General features: G+C 28.5%; 8 protein-coding genes across 20 annotated transcripts; 6 read left to right on the top strand and 2 right to left on the bottom strand.

Annotated features, from left to right (window-relative positions):
- The first annotated feature begins 1,080 nt into the window (after positions 1-1,080).
- LOC123274609 (ankyrin-1-like) lies at positions 1,081-2,313 on the top strand. The gene has a single exon (XM_044742341.1). It carries the CDS (start codon positions 1,081-1,083, stop codon positions 2,311-2,313), a length of 1,233 nt encoding a protein of 410 aa, XP_044598276.1.
- Positions 2,314-3,240: 927 nt separating this feature from the next.
- On the top strand, positions 3,241-4,456 carry LOC123268896 (coiled-coil domain-containing protein 115-like). Its single transcript, XM_044734339.1, has 2 exons — positions 3,241-3,436; positions 3,523-4,456. The coding sequence occupies exon 2, from the start codon at positions 3,526-3,528 to the stop codon at positions 4,018-4,020; it is 495 nt and encodes a 164-aa protein (XP_044590274.1). The 5' UTR covers positions 3,241-3,436; positions 3,523-3,525; the 3' UTR covers positions 4,021-4,456.
- Positions 4,330-6,298, top strand: LOC123268835 (metallophosphoesterase 1 homolog). Its single transcript, XM_044734236.1, has 7 exons — positions 4,330-4,456; positions 4,710-4,919; positions 5,006-5,168; positions 5,244-5,375; positions 5,438-5,572; positions 5,663-5,894; positions 5,978-6,298. Exons 1-7 carry the CDS (start codon positions 4,440-4,442, stop codon positions 6,151-6,153), a joined length of 1,065 nt encoding a protein of 354 aa, XP_044590171.1. The 5' UTR covers positions 4,330-4,439; the 3' UTR covers positions 6,154-6,298.
- An 85-nt stretch (positions 6,299-6,383) lies between these two features.
- LOC123268698 (heparan-alpha-glucosaminide N-acetyltransferase-like) lies at positions 6,384-9,470 on the bottom strand. Of its 4 annotated transcripts, none has more exons than XM_044734028.1 (9): positions 9,207-9,470; positions 8,821-9,077; positions 8,641-8,753; positions 8,476-8,582; positions 8,301-8,416; positions 8,134-8,231; positions 7,417-8,063; positions 7,215-7,342; positions 6,384-7,142 (listed from the first exon to the last, which is right to left on the bottom strand). In XM_044734028.1, the coding sequence occupies exons 2-9, from the start codon at positions 8,983-8,985 to the stop codon at positions 6,783-6,785; spliced, it is 1,734 nt and encodes a 577-aa protein (XP_044589963.1). In that variant the 5' UTR covers positions 8,986-9,077; positions 9,207-9,470; the 3' UTR covers positions 6,384-6,782. The 4 variants fall into 4 exon arrangements, with proteins under 4 accessions (XP_044589963.1, XP_044589970.1, XP_044589978.1 ...); XM_044734035.1 differs by having other exon boundaries at positions 9,244-9,470; XM_044734043.1 differs by having other exon boundaries at positions 9,309-9,470.
- Positions 9,471-9,552: 82 nt separating this feature from the next.
- Positions 9,553-14,342, top strand: LOC123268797. Of its 7 annotated transcripts, none has more exons than XM_044734193.1 (5): positions 9,553-9,755; positions 11,495-11,551; positions 11,667-12,712; positions 12,784-12,926; positions 14,080-14,342. In XM_044734193.1, exons 3-5 carry the CDS (start codon positions 11,848-11,850, stop codon positions 14,206-14,208), a joined length of 1,137 nt encoding a protein of 378 aa, XP_044590128.1. In that variant the 5' UTR covers positions 9,553-9,755; positions 11,495-11,551; positions 11,667-11,847; the 3' UTR covers positions 14,209-14,342. The 7 variants fall into 7 exon arrangements, with proteins under 7 accessions (XP_044590128.1, XP_044590101.1, XP_044590110.1 ...); XM_044734166.1 differs by having other exon boundaries at positions 9,553-9,877; XM_044734175.1 differs by lacking the exon at positions 9,553-9,755 and adding an exon at positions 10,809-11,076.
- On the bottom strand, positions 14,338-21,094 carry LOC123268869 (eukaryotic translation initiation factor 4E-1A-like). Of its 2 annotated transcripts, none has more exons than XM_044734301.1 (4): positions 20,951-21,094; positions 15,660-15,838; positions 15,030-15,347; positions 14,338-14,948 (listed from the first exon to the last, which is right to left on the bottom strand). In XM_044734301.1, the coding sequence occupies exons 1-4, from the start codon at positions 20,981-20,983 to the stop codon at positions 14,834-14,836; spliced, it is 645 nt and encodes a 214-aa protein (XP_044590236.1). In that variant the 5' UTR covers positions 20,984-21,094; the 3' UTR covers positions 14,338-14,833. The 2 variants fall into 2 exon arrangements, with proteins under 2 accessions (XP_044590236.1, XP_044590230.1); XM_044734295.1 differs by lacking the exon at positions 20,951-21,094 and adding an exon at positions 16,172-16,309.
- LOC123268660 lies at positions 16,458-19,857 on the top strand. 3 transcript variants are annotated; one of them, XM_044733973.1, is made up of 6 exons: positions 16,458-16,627; positions 17,357-17,980; positions 18,067-18,566; positions 18,654-19,050; positions 19,126-19,434; positions 19,518-19,857. In XM_044733973.1, exons 2-6 carry the CDS (start codon positions 17,390-17,392, stop codon positions 19,572-19,574), a joined length of 1,854 nt encoding a protein of 617 aa, XP_044589908.1. In that variant the 5' UTR covers positions 16,458-16,627; positions 17,357-17,389; the 3' UTR covers positions 19,575-19,857. The 3 variants fall into 3 exon arrangements, with proteins under 3 accessions (XP_044589908.1, XP_044589898.1, XP_044589889.1); XM_044733963.1 differs by having other exon boundaries at positions 16,458-16,631; XM_044733954.1 differs by lacking the exon at positions 16,458-16,627 and adding an exon at positions 16,903-17,147.
- LOC123268863 (proliferating cell nuclear antigen) lies at positions 20,045-22,000 on the top strand. Its single transcript, XM_044734286.1, has 4 exons — positions 20,045-20,424; positions 20,537-20,702; positions 20,774-20,918; positions 21,262-22,000. Exons 1-4 carry the CDS (start codon positions 20,204-20,206, stop codon positions 21,516-21,518), a joined length of 789 nt encoding a protein of 262 aa, XP_044590221.1. The 5' UTR covers positions 20,045-20,203; the 3' UTR covers positions 21,519-22,000.
- The last annotated feature ends 103 nt before the right edge of the window (positions 22,001-22,103 follow it).

Below are 22,103 nucleotides of genomic sequence, written 5' to 3'. Positions count from 1 at the left end.
GAATGGGATAACTTATTGAAATTCTGTAAAATGCATCTGAAAGCTCTTTAAATAAGCTTTAATTTGAGTACCATATTATAAGTGTAATCGTAAAATTTTTTAGAAATGCCAGGATTTAAAAATTTTCAAAACTATAAAAATTCATATTTTTTCACTTTTTAACCCGAATAACTTCGGAATAGGATAACTTATTGAATCTCTGTAAATTGCATCTGAAAGCTTTTTAAATAAGCTTAAATTTTTAAATAAGCTTCAAATCATATGTGTAGTCTTAAAATTATGTCCTATTCCGCTATGCCAATTATGAAATTTGCTATTGCACTGGTTTTAAAATTTTTCCGTCGATATATATTTCTGTCGATGGCATAGAAGTTAAAAACCCTAGTTTTGTATACAATCCTCGTTGTATTTTTTTTCTATTCATGATGAAATCTACTTCCATTTCGGCTGCCGAATGGTCTTTTTTTTAAGATGTAATTATTTTTAGACAGATAATTAAAATAGTCAAAATATCCCACTGTCCAAATCTATAAATTTTATGAAGAAAGAAGAAATCTGCAAGATTGACTCGATGACATCATCTTTACACATGAATTTGTATTTGCTGATAAGTATCAGTCGACAATATATACTTATGACGATTATTGTTCAAGTCAGTCAATAACAAACTTCTAATAGCTAACGTTTAAATAAAATAGAAGTTAACGTGTAGTTAATTAATTTGGCAGTAATTTTAGGACTGTAAAGATATACGTGTACTTTTAATTCATTTTAAGTAGACAAAAAAAATTAAAAAAGTGGGTAGTTGGAAAATATGTTTATTCTACAAAATGAATTGATATTTAAAATAAATTTTTACTTACAGCAACACGTGCAGCTAAGAGTTGAAAATATTTGGAAAGTCACTAATATATATTTCTAATAAAAATCACCATGAGTCGTGATGTAAGCAAGATTAACATCGGTGCTACATCTCTTAATATTGTTAAGCTTTTAAGCAATCTTCAAAATCAAGGTATTGATATAAATTCAGTAGAATATGCAGCTGGTTATACTTTACTCCATATCGCTGTAGAAAACATGAACATTGAAGTTGTTGGATATCTATTGAAGTGTAACGTTAATACTGAAATTTTTAATTACTCTTATGAATTTCCAATGGATATAGCGATTAAAAAAGGATATTTAGATATCGTTAACATGCTTTTGGTAAAAAATATTAATGTGAATCTGAGTCGAAATGGCAAAGAGTCGTTTCTTTATAGCGCCGTGAAATTTAGGCACTTAGATATCGTTAAAAGTCTTTGTTCCTTCGGAGCTAATATTAACGAGAGATGCTCTTTTGGAGTAGAAGAAGGATTCACTCCGTTAATGCTTGCAAGTAAAGTAGGTGATCAAGCAATAGTCTCCTTTCTCAAACATAAAGGAGCTGATATTAATGCTGAAAGTGTTAATAAAACCACAGCGCTCTATCACGCTGTTGAAGAAAATCATATCGACATGGTCAAATTACTTCTAGAGTGGGACGCTAATACTGCAGTTATTAATACATCAGCGATCGAACGTAAATTCACACCATTACATGTAGCTTGTAAAAATGGTAGCGAAAAAATTGTTAAATTACTTCTAGAGAACAAAGTAGAAATTAACGCACAAGCATGGCACAATAAGACTCCTCTTCATCTGGCAATTGAATATCAGCATCTTAATGTAGTTCAACTTCTGTTATATTATGGAGCTGATACTGAAGCTCTGTGCAATGCATGGCCAGAAGAAGAATTAACACCATTACATTTGGCTTGTAAATATAAGAATTCTAAGATAGTTTTAGCGCTTTTAAATAAGAAAGTTGATATTAATAAAATATTTTTCGGTGGATATACTGCTCTTTATGTGGCTATTCTTAATTTAAATTTAATGTCTGCTCAATTACTTTTGGAAAGAGGAGCAGAAGTTGATAACATGATAGTACACACTTTATCGCTGACCTGGAGATTTACATTGCTAATTATGGCCTGCAAAAAAAGCTTTTCGCTTGTAGTAAAATTACTACTTAGCAATGTTGTTAATGAAAATAACATTATTCAAACATGGATACCATCGCAAATACTTCCAGTGAAAATAAACTATAAAATTATTTACTTGGCTCGAGATCCGGAAAACAACAAATTTTATACCTGTAATCAGATAAAAGAATTGATTACTGTTGTTAAGAATCAGCAACCATTGATAACTATTGCCAAGAAACCGCATCACAGTTTTATTCTTAATTATTTAAAGAAATACTTATTCGCACTAAATCTTCAACAATAATGATTAATATCAATAGTAAATTAATTTTTTCTTAAAATAGGACAATTTTATGCATATATGTACGGCTGAAGCGTTATAATTAATTACACTTATAATACCTCTTATGCATAAGAAAAGTAAGGATGTTTTAGTGAAATAATTTTAACACAACAATAACAGTAATAAGGATAAAAATAATAGTTTATAGTTTATTGTTTTGATAAACTATTTTATTATGTACAAATAGTTGTATAATAATGAAATATTGGGTGCTTTGAATGACAATTAATTGAAAAATGTTATTTGTTTTTAATCTACAGCATTTTATAATAAGTTCTTAAAACAAATATATTTTTTAAGACCATCATCTTGATTTATGCGAATCTAACTTGAAAATTTTTAAACTTATTTTCCTATTTTTTTGACATGAGAAAAACTTTTTTATATGAGAAAGTCAATAATCAAGATTTCTTTACTTATCAAAATTTTCATTTTACTTAAATATATAAGTAATACAACCCTTGAAAAAACTTAAAAATAAAGATTCATTTTTAGCTAGTCTTCATATAATGCACTAATCAATAAACAGAAGCTGATAAAGTTTCTAGTTATTATTAAATATATTCAATTATGAGTAGTTTTTTTTTTTAATCGTTGTAATATTGATGTTCTATTGGCAAAAAAAAAAATAAAAAAATATTGGATTTTAGCAATAATTTAACAGCGGTGGAAAAAAAAATTGTTCTCTTCATTTTTGTCATTTAGTATAAAAAATAAAGTTATATTGAAATAAAAAGAAAAAAAATTATTTTATTATGCAAATTCAAAAATAACCCGATTGACAATTAGTCGCTTTCATTCAAATTCTAGTTCAAATCCATCTAAAACCTGCCGGCTTGTCGGCTTTTATATGTATGCGCGCGCAACGTCACATTACGTGTTCTGTCATATGACTTATTTTTATTGTTTGTAAACATTGATAATTGATGGACTGCTTATTAAATTTTATTATTTAAAAATTACTGATATAAATAAAATTAATGAACTTTGAGTTTCATTAAAAAATTTGTTAAATACCTATTTGAAATAAAAAAGTTCGAATTATTTCGATTTTTATTTAAAGCCTTTGAGTGCCAAAAAAAATGTAAGTGTAACCTAGTATGAAACGTTTACGTACAGATAGAATATATCAATGGATTTAATAAAATAATTTATTGTTTTTTATTATAGAACATGATGACAAATTTCGACGATGTTTGTGAGAAATTGGATAATCTTTCCATACGTTCTCTTGAATTAATGGACGAAAGGATAGCCCTGACAATTCAACTGGAAAATCAAATGCGAGATGGTCATATTGAGTTAGCAAAAGCTCGATACATACGTGGAAAAGAAAGCGTAGGATTATTGCAAGTTCCTCAAGACACTACAATAAACTCTTTATTCAATTTAGAAACAAAATATACTAATGATGATACAAATAAATCAATTACAACCGTAAACTTTGACATCAGTATGAAAAGTAAAGATAATATTGAAAATCAAGATCCTATTCGGTGGTTTGGGGTTTTGGTACCACAAAGCTTGAAGACAGCCCAAAAAAGATTCCAAGAATCTATTTATATTTCGGCGAAAATAGCAAATATTGATGCCGAACTCGAAACTATTCGTAAAAATTTTGACGAATCGAAAAAATTAAAAAATAATTTAGTTAATGTTGAAGAATAATTTATTATTATTTATAAATGGTAATTGAAAAAATATAAAACATTAAAAAAGTATTTTCTTTTTGCCTATTTTTTTATTTCTTTTAATAAATAACAAAACGGAAGGAGAATAAGAATTCTACGAAAGGTAAAAAAGCAATTGAATATTTATTTTGTAAGTGTGGTGCCTGACAATGAATTAGACAGGCAACCAACTTGACGAAACACTCGTTGTGGAAATTACGTCACCTGCAATTTCTGTTTCTTTTTTAGTGTCTAAAAATATGTGAAAAGAAAGTTTTAAACTGTTGTTCAACATAACTTTATAATTTAAAAAATCCACCGTGTGAATCGAAATGAAATTTCGACAAGGTGGACTAATTTTTTCCAAAGATATTGTATTTTATTGATAGTTTATATGATATATTAGATAAATAAAATATGATTCGAAGATACAGGTATATTTTAAATGCTTATGAAATTAAAAAAAAAAAAAATAAAAAAAAACAATTTTAATTATTTAACTTTACCGTAAAAAACTGCGTGTATTTGTTTAGTAGCACAATTGACTGTTCATTGAGATTGAATAATTTTTTAATTTTAACTTTTTTCATTGTAAATTCAATTGTTTCAGCAGTTAAATGTAAATTTGTTTTTAACGATGTGTTATTTATCAGATTCAAAAAACTAATTCTATAATCTTTGTTTCAGAACAAAACAAAAAATCATTATTATTGCCATAATTTTAGGCATTACAATATTTTATAATGATTATCTTGTTTATGAGATCCAAAAATTCAAATGGGCCACGAAAGACTGCAATCAATGTGTCAAAGTATTATTTGTTGCAGACCCACAGATTATTGGAGAAATAAATGAAAGTTATTTTGGTTCATGGTTTGCACGGTGGGATAGTGATAGGTAAATAACTTTAAATTTTCTTATCAAAATTATACAAAATTTAATTAAAAACTTGGGTAAATTAATATTGTTGTTTATCTGATTAGATATTTAGCGAATACATTCTCGAGAGCTTTAAAGCATTCTCAACCTGATGTGATAGTATTTCTTGGTGACTTAATGGATGAAGGCCACATAGCTAGTTTTGAACATTTTTCGAGATATAAAAATAGATTAGATAGAATATTCCATACTCCAGAGCATATTTTGGTAAGTAATTATAGTTTTCTAAATTTTTGTTAATTATGCTCAATTTATATTTTAATGTCAAATAATTGGATTTAGAAAATTTATCTGCCGGGCGATAATGATATCGGTGGTGAAGAGGATCATGTCAAACCACGTATCCACGACCGATTTAACTTTGCATATTCACAATCAGATACATTAACAAAAAAAGATGTAATTTTTTTTAAAGTAAGTCTGTCATTAATCAAAATTATTTTTTAAGATAATGATCAATAATGTATTAATTTCAGATTAATCGGTTGACACACTATATGCCAAATGCCCCCAAAGATGCTTTTTTAAATAATTATAGAGATAGAAATGTTACAAATGTTATTCTTAGTCATATACCACTTTTATTCACACCTGGAATGTTTGTTAAAAACGTTTGTATCAGTACTAATACTTAAAATGTTTTTATAAACCAATTATTTTAATAATGATCACTAATTTATTTACTTCAATAATATATACAGGTGATAAAAGAACTTTCACCCCAATTGATGTTCACAGCTCATGAACACAAAGCATTACACTTGAGTTTTGATTCTACAATTGATCAATTAAGTACTGTCTGGGTTTTTCCTCCGCACGAAAATCAATTTTATAATTTTCGAATGGAATTAAATGATATTCATGAGATTCAAGTACCGACATGTTCCTATAGAATGGGTACACGTTTCATGGGCTATGGATTAGCTCATATTGGTATTTATTTTTATTTTTTACTTTTAAAACAATTGCAATTTTTAATAAAAAATTTAATTAATTATAATTTTATTCGTTTTTAGATACTCAAGACAAATCATTAGAATTTACAATCTTGTGGTTACCAGAACGTTTTCCGAAACTATTAGGATATCTTTTAGTAGTTACAATAATAATTGTTCTTGTTAAATGTACATTAATATGTAGTTGTTGTCCAACGCCTAATCACGTGGCCTACTCTCAGCTACCTAGAGTATGATATTTATTAATTTCAATAAAAATGTAGAATATGTAATTCTACAACATCGAATCCGTTCAATATTTCTAGCCAATGCTATTGCATATACAGTACAATTGTATACTTTTAAAAGAGGAAGCAGACATAATTTATTTGTGAACATTACCAAAAATATTATTGACAATAAATTTGTATTGTTTTTTTTTATAGTTTAATAAATATTAAGTAATTTATAATAAAAAAGCAATTAATCAAATAACAAAATACTGTATTTTTTAGACCAACTCTTACATTAAAAATATTTACGATGATTAATATACATTTTTTATTTCAATTGTAAGTATAAATTTAGTTTATAAACATATAAGCTAATGTGTGTATTTTTTTAAATAATTTTTCTCACTCAAATACAACTCAACTTAACAGAAACTATCACAAAATGTCTTTGGCATACTGCTGTGGTAAACAAACTCGTAGTGACATGTATAGAAATACTATAGCAAGTTACCACTCTTGTGCTTAACATGACCGCATATATGTCAAAAACTTTACATTATCATACTTGAATGTAATGCATTATATATTTACAATAAGAATATCAAAAGGAAGTCATGACTCATGACAAAAAAGTTTATCATGTGGAGTAATTATTAGATAGATATTATTATATCTTTTTGATAAAGCCCATAAGCGATTAATGTCCAGAGTACTGTAGTCCACAAATTTATAGCAAAGAGTGAAGCATGGGTAGGATTATCAATTGTCCATGTCCAAGGGAAACTTTCCTTAGTAAAATAATGGCCCATGTACAAGAAAATTGCATTAGCTCCAGCGTATGTAAACGGAGCTCCGGCCCAAATGCGATGGTGGTCAATTAAAAAGTACAAAATAGCAAAAAGAATAAATGCAAAACTGGACGTTGTTAATACAAATGATATTGTCATCATATTTTTACTGATTGGAATGACTCCTTCTTTACTCCAATTACACAAAAAACCTGCTATTAATCCCTGAAAAAAGAATAAATAATTTGTAAATAATTTTTTTTATTTACTTTCATGAATTATCAATCATTTCCTTACGAGAACAACTGCCCAACAAAACCATCGAATAATTTTTGAAAAGTTATGCAAATAGTAGCAAAATAAAATTCTTCCAGCTTGTACTCCTAATGCAACAATCAATACAGCCGATAAAGTATTCATTATTCCTACGAAAAATAAAAAAAAAATATTTTACATTTTGTTGATTGGTTTCAATGAAATTGTTAAAAAAAAATATCACCTTCAGGATCATGAGGCAAAACATCTCCGTAAATTGAATTTATAGTTTTATTATAAATATGATTTCCAAAAATGAACCGATCAATATAACCAGCAGCTCCACCAGTACAATTAGCATATCTTTTGTGATATGAATTACCACCTGGGCCAAAATAGCCTTTTGGACAGCCTGGCACTGGCAATAAAAATGTTAGTAGTAAATGGATTGCAGTAAGTGTTAAAATTATTAACCATTGTATCCAGGCATCAAGAATATCTTGAAGAAATGCAAATCTTCCATAATGAAAATTTCTTTGAGCTTGCATAGTTAGAGTTTCAATACCAGCACAAATAAAATAAGTAATTCCAAGTAATTGAAGAACACCAGCAAAACGCAAGTCACTCAACTGCGTGCCTCGATGTCCATTAATAATTAATCCCAAAAGAATGAGGATTAAAGCACGTTTGAGACTTTTCATAATTATTCTTGATCGTAGAATTGAGAGTCGTAATTGAGAACGTACTGATAGTACAATTGTCAAACCCATAATCCAGGCAAACCAAGGTAATACAAGATCAGCTACTGTTAATCCATACCATGGGGAATGATTGAAAAATACATATTCTCCTCCTCCGTTGTTTACAAATATCATTAGTAAAACAGCAATACTGAAACAATTTATTCAATTTAATAATCATCGTTATTTATTATCATAAAATTAAATAGTTTTATGTTTACCCTCTAAAAGTATCGATGGATCGAACTCTTATACTTGCTTTAGTTATTCTAACTAATGTTTGAGCTGGAGAGTCAGAATCTTGTAATGGTCCGGTATCCTAAAAATGAAAAAATTTAATAGTATAATATCTATTTTGAAAAAAATAATGAAAAAAATTAATAGGTACACTTTGATCATCGATAGAACTTCGTGTCCGAAATTTTTTAATCATCTGTACAAAAAAACGTGTTGTTCCAATCATTATTGCTCCAATTACGAAAATCATAAACGCCGCTAGGAGAGCTAAGACAAAAAAATAGATCATTAGGATTCAATTAAGTTATTTTTTATTTAGTACTTACGGAGATACGGATTTCTAGGTTCTGTTATAGTGTAAACGTTTGAACAAATTTGTTCTTCAGACAAGTTCCAGCCATAGTGACCGTATTCTTGAAAGTGAAAGCCATCACTGAAAAAAAATTTTGGTTTTTATTAATAAAATAAACTTGAAGATGATTCTTACTTACTGACACCACTGATATTCTCTTTTGACAAAATAAAAATGTAATGGGTATCGTGTTGATACGATTAATGAAGAATTGCTGTTTGCCGATACATTGGCCCATGGTAAACAGTCGCACTAATACAATTAATTTAATAAATATTAATTGTGAACTAATAAAAAAATATAAAAATAAATATATTACCAATTTAAAATAGCATTCTTCATTTGTAGAAAACAAAGAAATAGGTACATTATTATTATTGAAAACAGTGAAGCAAGCTTGGTCCATCCCAAGAGTTTTATTATCATTTTCACATGGATTAGTATTTTTCGTAGTGAACATTTTGATAGGATTCGTAATATTCATGTTTTTCTCCTCATATGATTAATAATGTCTTTTTTTTTCCAAGTATTATTCAGTCAGAACGTCTCGTTACAAAAAGTTACACACTTTTAGACCTATAGAAATAAAAAAATGTGTATTTTTTAATCTATTTCAATCGCAACAAAAAAGGTATAATTGTAATCGGAAACAAAGAAAATGACATTTTAATCTTATCAATAATTCTAATTATAAATGTTAATTACCACGTAATAACTATAATAATAAATATACAACGATGACATATATCGAATTGCGTTTAAACTTTTCATACAAATTCCGTTTGACACTTCAATATACAATCTTACTGTTGATATCTCTTTTCTCCTTACCGCTGTAGTACGATTGCACTCTTGAATATTATTTGTATATTTTCTGAGAAAAATTTCATTATAAAAATTTATTTCTGTCTCACTCGTAAATATACAAAAATCGTACAATAAAACAAGATGTCAGTATTGGCTAGGTGCACGATGGTGCTGCCCTCAATTTTCATGCTTTTCCTATGTTAAATCAAACGGAGTAATTTAGTTCCAGTGCCGCCACCCTGATAGCCAGCGCTTTTTCAGTAAGTGTTGACTTCCAGGAGTTACGGTTAATTTATACATCAAGTTGGCGGTAATTCTTTACTTAAAACAACAGTTGTAAGCAAATTGACGGAAATCTACGGCCGCAACTTAAATACAAGTTAACAATCAAACTTGTAGTTAAATTTCCTTTCAACTTTACTACAATTTGACGGAAATACTTGTACAGTAAGTTTTGACGTCTATTAGCAGAGTAAGTTATAGGTTACTAATAGGTAATCGCTCGCTTTGCCAACTCTTTCCGTCAAGTTTGCTTCAAATTGCGGACGTAGATTGACAGTAAGTTATAGGTAAGGTGGCTATCAGGGGCATTAGCGTTAAATCATGCTCTTCCCATAAGATTTACACGTAAAAGTAGTAGTCAGCGCCAGCCCTCCCCACCATATACTTCGCACCCTGCCAATATTCTTATTTAGGGATGGGCGATATACATCGATGTTTCGACTATCGATGTTTTTTCCGGGAAACATCGATTTTTTTGGTCGATTTTTTTTGGAATCGAAACATCGATGGTCGATGTAGAATAATGAACCATCGACATCGAAATGAATTTCTACTAGAAATTTTTTAGCGCGCGCTAAAAATTAAAAAAAAAATCTGAAAATACCAAAAAAAAAATCGTAAAAATTACAGTTATAAATATGGGAAAAAAAATCTATTAAACACAATTGTTAATGACTTGCAAGTGCATTTTCATAGCTGGAATATGATCTTAGAATTCAAAAATAACGAAATAACCATATTTTCGAATTTCAGTCTGTCGTTCGATTGTATCGAATTTTTTTAATCTTTAAATGACCTACAAATGTTTAATAGATTTTTTTTCTCTTATTTATAACTTTAATTTTCCCGATTTTTTTGGTTTTTGAGATTTTTTTGAATTTTAATCATACTCAATCTGAATCCAAAAAATTTTTTTATTTTGATAATTTCGATTTTTCATGATTTATTGTCATTTTTTTTAGTTTTTTGCTATTTTTTCAAATTTTGACGGCTCAACGGGCTAATTAACGTTCAAATTCAGATTCAGTGAATTGAAATATATAAAAATCATGCTTGATCTAGGTCCACAAAATTTTATTCATCGCTGTGGCTGCAGTTTTTCGCAATTTTTTGCCTTATTTAGGGTTTTTTGGATTTTAGTCAAAATTTTGAGGGTGTACGGGCAATAATAATTAAAATAATTAAAAATTATTTCTTTTTACGCCAAATTTGATTATAAGTATAAGTTTTTCGAATTTTCGCGCGCATTTTCAACATCGATGTCTACAATCGATGTTTCGATGTTTTTGTCAAAACATCGATGGTTCGATGGTGAAAAATTTCGAAAATCGATAGTCCGATGTCGATTTTTTTTGCTAACATCGCCCATCCCTATTCTTATTCTTCTAGTCTGATAATATATAAAAATATATAGAGTTGCTACAGTACCAACATTGTATTTTATTTCTTTATTCGCACACAGATTGAATTTGTAACGTCTGTGTTTGTAAGTATGTGTACTTACATAGTTATATCTAATGTATGTATACACAGTGCATAACTGTGTATATGATTTTATGTTTAGTCCGTTTTTTAACTACTTTGACATTAACAACAGGTGAGACCATCTTTTTCTCGCTTTGCTCTCACGGAGTTCAACGGAACTATCTCTGTCGCATTCCCAACAGCAGAGCAATTGCAGTTTCGATTGGTTTCACGAAACAAATGAAATTTTTGAAAAAAATGCTTTGTGGTGAAATAGTTTATTAAATTATCTATTATCTCTAAAAACGTTTTTCCAAAATTTCCATTCGTTTCGCTAAGCCGATTGAAACTGCAATCACTGGTCTCGGCTGTTAACAGTATAGATATTACATTATATTATATTATATATATTAATTTTGCATTCAATTATTCTATTTCAGAGCCAAATTATTCAAAAAATGCTCAGATGATCACTCAAAATTAAAAAACTATATAAGGTAAAAGCCCCAATAGATGATCACGTACCAGTATATGATCACTCCATGTATTTGTATATCTACATTCACCTTATATCTTTTTATTTTATAAATTATTAAAATTGATATGATAAAGAAGACACTAGTATGGTTATAACAAGAGAGATAAATATATGGGAAAGAGGCGCCAAGACCTTTGATGCTATAAACTTCAGTAGAAACTACCTGTTTATCCAAACTGAGACGTGACTGTTCTGGGAATCCCAAAAACCAGTAACCAATTAGTTAAAAGATACTGTATAAAAAAATCATAAGCTATGACAGTAGATATGGATTACTTGTCAAATTGGGATGAGTATCAATCAAGATATAGTCATCTTAAGCAAAAATTCTTGGAGATAGCAAGTCTTCACGTCAACAGTACAAATTTAGAAAACATTAAACTATTTTACGATCGTGATATTAATTCAAAACGTGTCACAGATGAAATTAAAAATCTTGCGGATTTGCTAAAAATATTGGAAAATCGGTCAGTGCTGTCTTACAATAAAATTAACGTCTTGAAAGAAATCGCTGAAACATATATTAAGGATGTGGTGCTAAACCAGGTCATCAAAGATTATGAAGCTCAACATCAACTTCATCAAACACTGCCGCTGTTTAATATTTATAAATATCGAAGTGGTGAGTACTTCAGCATAGAACCGAATAATGATAATTTATGTAATAATAATGTCAATAATCAGTTGGAAATACTAAGTGATCATGAAGGTACGAATCTTTTAAATATTGAATCAACTATAAATTATTTACAATCAACGCCAGAAAATATATTAAATTTACAATCAAATAATGAAATAAAATTGTCCACATTTGAGACAATTAATATAAACCAGAATACTTGTGTTTCACAAGATAGTTCAAAGTCATTATTGAAATACATTGTAGTTTGTATAAGTGTTTCATTATTGGTGATAGTACTTATCATTATTTTATATTTCATTATCTCTTATATAAAATCACCAGCATTAGCAGCATCAACATCAAGTTCGTCAGCTGGACCAGAGCCTACTCAATCTACAGGCTACCATCAAACTCACACCGTGACTTTGTCTTATGAACATCATAACCAACAGCCAACTGGGTTAAAAACTTTTCAATTATCAGATCTTCAAGCAAAAAGTTAATAATATTTTTATAGCTTTCAACTTTTTTTTTTTTAAATATTCATAATTATTCCATTTTTATTTCAGTTTTTCATTTGGTTAGTGATAATATAGGAAGATACTGGAGAGATTTAGCTCGAATTTTGGATGTAAAAGAGGCTCATATTGATTCGATAGAATTAAAAGACATACCCGTCAAGGATAAATCTTTTCAAGTAATTTATTTTTATGTAAGAATTATTAATTTAGGGAAATTAATTGATTTTACATTTAAATTATTTATTGTGTTTAAGTATTCGGTCCTAGCATGTTAGGCTAATAGACCGGGAACTTCCGAGTTTCTATTTATTGAGAATGATAGGTTTGTTGAATAAATTGGACGTTGAATAATTTTAATACATATATTGTTTAAATAAAAAATTATGTGAAAATTGTAAGGTGTCGAATTTTAGGGCGTTACTAATTTCCACTCATTGGGGGAACCAAATGTCCAATTATTTGTCTATTTTCTTGGGCCCTTACCCTCTCTCTTAAGTTGTTCAAAAATATCGCATGAGTCCCCTCTACTTGGGTCAGAGTGCAATATAGTTTTCTTACTTACTCTTATGTTCTATTAAACATCTATGTGTTTGTGTATACGTAAGCGCATTTACGTATAGACAAAGACAAAGGCAAAGATAAAGTACATTTGTACTGTTTAACAATAATTTATTTATTTAAATCGAATAAATAGATATGTACTTGATTCTAGCATCTCTTACGTTTTTTGAATTTAATTATTTATTTGTAGAAATACTTCTGTTTTATCATTTTATAAATTTGTTGCATTATTTTAGAATTTCATTATTTAATATTTGGTTATTTTAAATTGTTTAACTTTCAAGTTCTATTTTTTTTATCTGTTTCATATTCGTAAAGTTCATTTCTCATTTAATATTTAATTTTGATTATCTAAAAATTATTTAAAACTTGCAATATTAAAATTCATTTAGACATTTGTCTCAACACTCAAAATTCTGTACTTAAGTTACTCTAAAATCTTTTGGTTTAAAATAAATCTTTTTATCTAATATTCTTTGTCATTACTTAAGTATTTTTTTATTTTAAGTATAAGTGAGTTTGCTTACGTATAACAAAACTCCCATTTATCTATTTAATCTCTTAAATGTACCTGGGCCCAAACTAATTACGGGAAATTCCCTGGGCCTCTACAGGAGTCGAACGAGACACTTAATGATCACATACTCGAATTTTTTATAATTAATAAATATGTAAAGAAAAATTCTTTACATAACATTATGTTTTTTTATTTAATGATTTCATTAATTAAAAGGCCTTTTTTTATAAATTAATAATTAATTTAAATGTAATTTATTATAACAGACTTTGGAGATATTTATATCAAGATGTCTGGGATGTGACTGGGAAAAAAAATTGATACAATCATTAAATACCATTCGTCGCAGAGATTTAGCCGAAATGGTTCAAGATGTACTTGCTAAAAATAGTTGAGAACTAATTTTTGTTAAATTTTATTTTGGTAGAATGTTCTTGACTAAGTACATAAATTCCAACGTAATTATATAAAACTCAATAATGGATTTACTAAAAACTCCTTAACAAATAAATAAAACGCTTAAATTAAATGAATACATTTTTATTTATTTATGAAAACACCTTTATAATTTTACTACATAAGAAATGAAACAACCGTTTGTATTTTAACAAATAGATACAATAGCCGGCAAGTATCTTATTATTTTAAAATAAATCTCATGTTATTATCGAGAAATCATGACCCTTATCTTATTATTTTATATAAATTACATCTATATTACTTTAATAATTATGTTTAATTTATGCATTGTTAGTTATATTTGTATTTCTTGATAGAAATCCGTAATAACAAAAGAATATTTTACTTTATTAAAGGCTTAGTACCTACTGGATTATTTTTATTTTTTTAAATTAAATCTAACAGAACAATCATTCAAAAGTAACTATTATTAAATCTTAAATTTTTGTCACCGTAATCATTTCGTTACAAATTTTTTTAAACTTAAGAATAAAATTGTATAAAGCTATAAATTAATTGTTAAATATGAACGTAAATTCAATACAAGTTAATGAATCAAAACTAAACTTGATAAGTATTTTTAGTTATACTTCCAGCTTTGACCATAACATCTTTATGCACTTGGTATCCAATCATTTGCTTCGGCGAGATTCGTAGTCTTTCTTTAAGTTTTCTTCTAAAATATAAACATATATTTTCACTTTAATAATTGTAACAATTTTCATTAATAAAAAAAAAAAAAAGAAAAATTATTTACCCAATTTCCATGACACTCGTTGATCGGTTAGCGTCAGCAGTCCAAATTCCTAATTTATCGCCTTTAGGTCGGACGTTAACTACTGCACCGCAAACGTCGTCAGAGTGCTCGTTAAATGCTTCGCCAATCATACATAACAAAATTTCAAGCCAAAAATGATCAAGATCAGAGTTTCTCTGTTTTTTATCTAATGTCATAAGCCATCTTCCTCCTTGTTTGTTCGCTTCATCTTCCCACATAGGACGAATACCTTGTTTGAACATACTGTAATCGCATCCTTGTCTCAATTCAGATGCAGATTTTATATGATTATATAAACTGGAATCAATAAAATATTATTATATTGGTATTAAATTTTGATATTATCTTATAATATAAACAAATTATTCGTAAAACTTAAAACTAAAACATAAAATAATATTTATTATTATTTAAAATGAAATAAAATTATTAAAAAATACCAAAGCTATAAGTTTCTATAAATAAATTGAAAGTAGTTCAGTTACAAAGATGAATGCTCAATCCAATATTAAAAATGATGTAAATAGAAATTATCAAGTAAATCATTTAAAAAATTTTCCAGTGTACGCTCAACAATTTTTATTTATTAGAAAATTTTATTTTATTTACCTCCAAAAATCTTCAGCGGTATCAAAGCTTGTGATTTCTCTTTGGCTTTCTTCCCAAGATTTTTGTTTGTCAGGCTCGTAATACCATAAAGTCCATGTGTGTTGGAGAGGATGTTTGATTAAGAACTCTGGTGGATACTCCTCTAAATTAGTAGAGTCTTGCTCCTTTTTCTCAATTTCCTGAAATAAATAATTGTAATTAATTTTTATACATAATATATACATTATACATAATCAATATCAATTTTTCCAGCGCATTATATATATGAATAATTAACATATATTTTATGTGAGATTTTTCTAGACTTTAAATGTTCAAAAGAGGTTATAGCCATCTGTGAACTTGGAATGCAAGAGCTGCATGGGGTGGAAACAGGATGGAAAATTGCCTTAAGTACTTTATAAATTTATCAATCTCTGTAAATAAATTATGTCAACCAGATTTATTCAAATACTAGTAAATATATGGAAAAATATGAAGATAAATAGCAATAATTATTAATAATATTTTACCTCAATTTCATCGCTATTATTCGTAGCCATCGTAGCCATGTCACACAAAACCATCAACGACAAAAAAGAAAGTTATCTGAATCACGAATCGTGAGGGCATCTGCTGGCTACATTTTACAATCTTTAATTATGGAGTTGTCATACACAGAAAAGCATTCTCCCCCTCTCCCGATCATACCACACACAACATACAAGTATGGCAATATATATATATATATATATATATATATATATATATATATATATATATATATATATATATATATATATATACCTACATATTTGTAGACATTATACACAACAAAAATACAGAAAAATTATTTTTCCATATTCCATATTTATATTTCAGTTTTTGGCACACAAATATTCGACAATGTAAACGCTAACCACGTGTGAATATTGTTTATAATATGAAACAAATTATAAAAATAATATCTTAGTGCCAAAGATATACGAGCAAGTAAAATGAAATATTAAAAAATTTTTTAACTATTTGCATAACAAAATATACTAATTAACATTATTTATTTCGTACTTGAAATTTTTATTACTAACACAACTTTTATTCTTAATTTATATTTCTATATAACTTTGGTTGAAAAAAATATTTTCCTTCAAAAATTATTTTAAATTTAATAAGTGTCTAATATTAACAATAATTGATATATATTTATATATGCATATATTTTTTTTCTTTAACATTGACAATTTTCAATAAATTTCTGTAATAGTGAAAATAATCATTTTAAATTGCTCATTGGATCCATTTAAATTGTGATTCAAACCCTCGTTGTATGGCTGCTCTATCCTAATGAAACTCGCTTAAAAAAAAATTCATCCCTATAACAAGGGGTTGGCATTCCTGTTTTGGCATTTAACAAGTGTTTTTATAATACAATCTCTAAAAACAATTATTTTGAATAAATGTAATTAATTCTCAATTGAATGCAAGCACGTGAACGTCATGAGTAAAACGGTAATGTAGAATTATTTTTTCCAAATAACAATAATTATTTTTTTTTTTGATTATTTGATTGAAATTTAACTAACATAAATAAAATATTGGTATAGGTTAGATTATAATTACGACGCGTTGGGGCTACTAGAAAAATAATGCATTCCTTAATATAATAAGCACGTTGAATACTACCACACCTGAATAACAATATTAAACTTTTATTTTAGATTAACAATGAGAATGGCGAAGCTAAGAATGGGATGAATAAACAGGATACTACTTATGGATACGAGACTTCATACTCATCGTATTATCCAAGCTCCAATTCTCCATCAACAGCAAATCAACCTCTGCCAGGACAACCACCATTACCTCCAATGCCTCCACCACCAGGAGCTCTGCCACCTTTACCTCATGTATTTTCTCCTATGCCACAAGTTACCCAAATTCAATCCTGGGCACCAGCACCTGCTTGGCAGTGGATAACACCCCAAGCGACAGCGCTGGCTGCCCAAACTTCACGTGATATCACAAATTCGACGAGAGGAAATTATACAAGACGCGACAGATTTACGCATAATCGCAACAATGTTTATCCTCCGAGAGGAAATTTTCATCGAAAAAACCGCAGACCTAGATTTGATCAAACTCCGACTCCATTTGATCCTACAACAGCTTACTTTGGCCAGTCCTTAGCAGCTGGCAATATCAGTATTGATTGGCAACGAGGATTTGCTGCTGCTCACAATGATGCTCAAAATCTTGTTAATCATATGGCTATGTCTATGTCCAACCAATCGTCTGGAGTCAATGATAGACAAGATGGTGATCAAGACGTTAAAATAGTTTCCGTACGTTTCTTTAATATATTTAGTGTAAATAATAATTATTATTATTATTATAAATAAATTATGTAATTAATATATAATTATTTTAGGAACTACCGGTCAAAAAAGGTAAACAGAGAAAACCCATGTCACAAAATTATCCAAGTAGACCTTGGAATCGTGAAGATGCGCAAAGTGCACTAAAAGTCGAAAATGAATATAACAAAACAGTTCGTGCACAGAGCTTAATTATTAAATTTCCAGATCCTGATTTAAATAAAGATATTGTTCGTGAATTTCATACAGGTATACAAAATATACACTTTCAAAGTCCTAGCGGACCACGTTATTGTTTTATTCAAATGGCTGAGAATGTTAATATTGATGAAGCAATAAAGGAATTAGAAAAAATTCCATTTGGTGTCGGACATCTTAAAGTTGAAAGGAAATCTCTCAGAGATGAAGATTTTCCTATGCCAGAAGAGATTGACCCTTATACATTATACGTAGGTAATTTACCGGAATCAGTAAATGTTAACGAAGTTAAAAGTAAATTTCCAACAGCTACAAGAGTTGATGTTGGTTATGCTCAAAAAATGAGAAATACTAGGTGAAATATTTTGTTTCATATTTAATATTATTTCTTTTATATCTTTTCATACTAAAATTTAATTATAAATTTGTTAATTATTAATAGGTATGCCTTCATTCGTTACACGTCTGTTGAAGAATCTATAGCAGCCTATAAACAAGCTCACGATTTAATGTGGGACACAAGAAGTATTATTGTAAGATTTAGGCGACAGCGGGGTAATACTTGTCTACCTGGTGAACCAAAAAGTAATACCAAGAAAGTAAAAGAAGAACCAAATAACGTTAATGTAAAGACAGAGCAATCCTCTTGCACCAACAATCAAACATCAAAGAATAATCACAATAATAAAACTTCCGAAGACATTCAACAGACAATTGGAACTGTTTCAAGTAGATCTGAGAGTAATAATACGACAAAAAATATTGATGTGCGATTTTCTTCAGATAATTCACCAATAACAGTAATTCCTACTGAAATCTCTCAACAAAAACAACCATGGGTAAATATTTATTGACTTACTATTTAATAAATTGATTCATAAATAGTGATATAACTATTTATTTTTTAAATCTAGACCGAAAAATCACCTCTACTTCCACCGGCAGCTGAAGCTCCTCCACCACCTCCTGAAAATGAATCCGAATCAATTCTTATAACAACAATAAAAGAAGAACCTGAAGATTTTGATGAAATGGAAATACCTTACGTACCAATGGATGATGGTGAGGATGATGATGACGACGATGATGACGAGCCAGATCAATTAGATGATTCGAATGATGAAATGGAAGACGGTCAACAAGATGATTTAGAAGAGCAAACTGACTATTATGAATCTGAGATACAGAATAAGCAAAATAGTGGCAGAGCTGAACAACCTGATGTAAATATTATTATTAATTTCTTATTCTGATTATAGATATAAGATCAGAAATCATTTAATTTTTATTAAAATATTTTTTTCAGCACTTGGATCGGATGTTCAATGAACTTGAAAATATTGTAGGTGATATTGAACTTTAATTTGAGTTTTAATAATGGAAAAATTGACTTTATTTATTTTTAACTTTTAATTGAATGATAACGATAAAAAAAATGGACTTCCAATTGATTGTGGCTGTAAATATTTTTAAATATGTATGAAAAATGTCTTATCTGTATAATTTTTAATGGTTTTATTGATTGATTTTTAAATAATAATGTATTTGTGTACATCCACTTTAGATTACTAGTTTTTAAGATCGTGATAAATGTAAAAGTATTTTGACAGCAAATTAAAAATAAATTTTTTTTTAATTAAATAAAAATTTTTTTCTATACATATACAATAGAATGTAAGAAAACGAAATTTATTTATACCAATAATATCAATTGACATCTGAAATATTTTCAAAATTCCGCATTCGCTTAAGCATTTACTGCATTCTAGTGACGATAAGTGTAAGTAAATAGCTTGTTAGTTTAGCGTCTATTGAGAAAACGCGGGAGAACAGAGAAAGATCACGAGGGAAAATAAGGCTAACATTTTCGACATCGCATTTAGTAGTTGGGTTGCTTTGTTGCGTTACCAGTCCGAATATTTATTGGGAATTTGTCTCAGTTACTTCATAAGTTATCAGTTCATTAAGTGATAAAATTAACAAATTATCAAGATGTTTGAAGCAAGATTAGTTCAAAGCGCAATTCTGAAAAAAGTTTTGGACGCTGTAAAGGATCTTTTATCAGAAGCAACCTTCGAATGTTCCGACTCAGGAATCCAAGTCCAAGCCATGGACAACGCTCACGTTTCCTTGGTCTCATTAAATTTAAGAAGCGATGGATTTGATAAGTACCGATGTGATAGAAATCTCTCAATGGGAATGAGTATCCCGACGTAAGAAATTTTTTTATAGGTTACATATTAGCAATTATAGTCGGGATTATGTTCAAAAGATTTAAGGTTTTAATTTGATTTATTGTATTAAATTTTTTATGAATTTTTATAGTATGGCCAAAGTTCTGAAAGGAGCCGGAGCTGAAGACACTGTAACTCTACGAGCGGCTGATAATCCTGACACAATTACATTTATTTTTGAGCCATCCGGCAAAGAAAAGTTAGCCGAATATGAGGTCAAACTCATCAACATGGACCAAGAACATCTTGGAATTCCGGTAATTTATTAATCTACAATCGATGAAATCATGCTCATATAATTAAATGATACATTATTTCAATTGTCTAGGAAACTTTTTACTCTTGTGTCGTCAAAATGCCGTCAGCTGAATTCGCTAAAATTGTCCGTGATTTGTCTCAGTTTGGTGAAACCGTAGCCATTGCTTGTTCCAAAGAAGGAATCAAGTTTTCTGCAGCTGGAGACTACGGAAGCGGTAATTATAATTTAAAATTATTAAACAAATACCTTATACCTCCGGAAAATTTCGCTCACCGACATTTTCTTTGAGTAGCACTAGCACAAGCTTTCCTTATCAACTGAACTGCTTAGCAACTGTTTCTCAACTGACTGTCGTTATATTTCTAATCCTCAAGTTATTTCAAATTTGTTTTAATCCTGTTAACTATTTTCACTTTACTATTTAATTCACTTAGCAATGATAATCTCTATATACTGATACGAAATCGTAAATACTTATTATCTCATACTAACAAAGTAATAAATAACTAAATCAAACTTATTTTAAAATTAAAAAAAATTTTTTTTTTCTTTTTCAGCAAACGTGAAGTTGGCACAAACAGCCGATGACTCAAACGAAGAGGAGGCAGTAGTTATCGAAATGCAAGAAACAGTTAAACAATCATTCGCTTGTCGTTATTTGAATAGTTTCGTCAAGGCAACGCCTTTGTGTAGCCAAGTAGTTTTGTCCTTGTCAGCGGATGTTCCTCTTGTTGTTGAATACAAAATAGGAGACATTGGACATATCAGATATTACTTGGCGCCAAAAATCGACGAGGAAGAAGAGAACTCATAAATTCTGCTGATTGTATTAGTATTTTCTTTTTAAAGAAATTCATCATTTCCTTATCATTGAGATTATCAAGTATTAAAATTTTGTTCTCAATGAATGTATAAATAAGATTAATTTTTTGATTTACTTAAGTCGATGTAAATGATTGATTTCAAACGTCTCAGTGCCTTCATAAATATAAATAAAAAAATGAAGAATAATAAATATTTTTCAAGACAATATATTATTCAAATTTTACATTTAAAAGTTATTTGGCTTGTTGCTGTGCTAGAAGAGAATAACGTAAGATCGACGCTTGTTTTTGTATAATAAATAAGATCGTTAGATCGTATCAGTACGAATTTTTTTCTGTTACACATAATTTTTTGTCATCGATATTAATTGTAATTTCTTACTCTCTTCTTTTGTTAACATGCACGTTTTCATTTTTTTTTTTTTTTGTAACATCTAAGAACTTAATACATTTTGGAAGAAAAAAAGTTAAACTTTTGTCATATATTATTTATTTATGATAACGGTTATAATTACCTATCCTAATCAGAAATTCAATTTTCTTATTTTAACTGTCAACCTAATTATTTTTTTAAA

The sequence above is a fragment of the Cotesia glomerata genome, linkage group LG1, assembly GCF_020080835.1.
Source record: "Cotesia glomerata isolate CgM1 linkage group LG1, MPM_Cglom_v2.3, whole genome shotgun sequence".
NCBI classification, from domain to species: Eukaryota; Metazoa; Arthropoda; class Insecta; order Hymenoptera; family Braconidae; genus Cotesia; species Cotesia glomerata.
This window is presented reverse-complemented; position numbering and strand designations above follow the sequence as displayed.

What these genes read in the sequence shown, in the direction of transcription:
- LOC123268660 (XM_044733954.1), top strand. An exon ending in AAGACGTTAAAATAGTTTCC is followed by an intron (nt 17,981 to 18,066) that starts GTACGTTTCTTT and finishes TAATTATTTTAG; the next exon opens with GAACTACCGGTCAAAAAAGG. An exon ending in GCAGAGCTGAACAACCTGAT is followed by an intron (nt 19,435 to 19,517) that starts GTAAATATTATT and finishes TATTTTTTTCAG; the next exon opens with CACTTGGATCGGATGTTCAA.
- LOC123268698 (XM_044734028.1), bottom strand. Translation starts at nt 8,985, where the DNA reads ATGAATATTACGAATCCTATCAAAATGTTCACTACGAAAAATACTAAT. An exon ending in AAGAATGCTATTTTAAATTG is followed by an intron (nt 8,754 to 8,820) that starts GTAATATATTTA and finishes TAATTGTATTAG; the next exon opens with TGCGACTGTTTACCATGGGC. An exon ending in TTTGTTGGGCAGTTGTTCTC is followed by an intron (nt 7,143 to 7,214) that starts GTAAGGAAATGA and finishes TTCTTTTTTCAG; the next exon opens with GGATTAATAGCAGGTTTTTT.
- LOC123268797 (XM_044734193.1), top strand. Translation starts at nt 11,848, where the DNA reads ATGACAGTAGATATGGATTACTTGTCAAATTGGGATGAGTATCAATCA. An exon ending in ATCAGATCTTCAAGCAAAAA is followed by an intron (nt 12,713 to 12,783) that starts GTTAATAATATT and finishes TTTTTATTTCAG; the next exon opens with TTTTTCATTTGGTTAGTGAT. An exon ending in TTCAAGTAATTTATTTTTAT is followed by an intron (nt 12,927 to 14,079) that starts GTAAGAATTATT and finishes TTATTATAACAG; the next exon opens with ACTTTGGAGATATTTATATC.
- LOC123268835 (XM_044734236.1), top strand. An exon ending in GCACGGTGGGATAGTGATAG is followed by an intron (nt 4,920 to 5,005) that starts GTAAATAACTTT and finishes TTATCTGATTAG; the next exon opens with ATATTTAGCGAATACATTCT. An exon ending in AAGATGTAATTTTTTTTAAA is followed by an intron (nt 5,376 to 5,437) that starts GTAAGTCTGTCA and finishes TATTAATTTCAG; the next exon opens with ATTAATCGGTTGACACACTA.
- LOC123274609 (XM_044742341.1), top strand. Translation starts at nt 1,081, where the DNA reads ATGAACATTGAAGTTGTTGGATATCTATTGAAGTGTAACGTTAATACT.
- LOC123268896 (XM_044734339.1), top strand. Translation starts at nt 3,526, where the DNA reads ATGATGACAAATTTCGACGATGTTTGTGAGAAATTGGATAATCTTTCC.
- LOC123268863 (XM_044734286.1), top strand. Translation starts at nt 20,204, where the DNA reads ATGTTTGAAGCAAGATTAGTTCAAAGCGCAATTCTGAAAAAAGTTTTG. An exon ending in ATGGGAATGAGTATCCCGAC is followed by an intron (nt 20,425 to 20,536) that starts GTAAGAAATTTT and finishes GAATTTTTATAG; the next exon opens with TATGGCCAAAGTTCTGAAAG. An exon ending in AAGAACATCTTGGAATTCCG is followed by an intron (nt 20,703 to 20,773) that starts GTAATTTATTAA and finishes TCAATTGTCTAG; the next exon opens with GAAACTTTTTACTCTTGTGT.
- LOC123268869 (XM_044734295.1), bottom strand. Translation starts at nt 16,225, where the DNA reads ATGGTTTTGTGTGACATGGCTACGATGGCTACGAATAATAGCGATGAA. An exon ending in ATAATAGCGATGAAATTGAG is followed by an intron (nt 15,839 to 16,171) that starts GTAAAATATTAT and finishes TATTTATTTCAG; the next exon opens with GAAATTGAGAAAAAGGAGCA. An exon ending in ACGAGTGTCATGGAAATTGG is followed by an intron (nt 14,949 to 15,029) that starts GTAAATAATTTT and finishes TTTATATTTTAG; the next exon opens with AAGAAAACTTAAAGAAAGAC.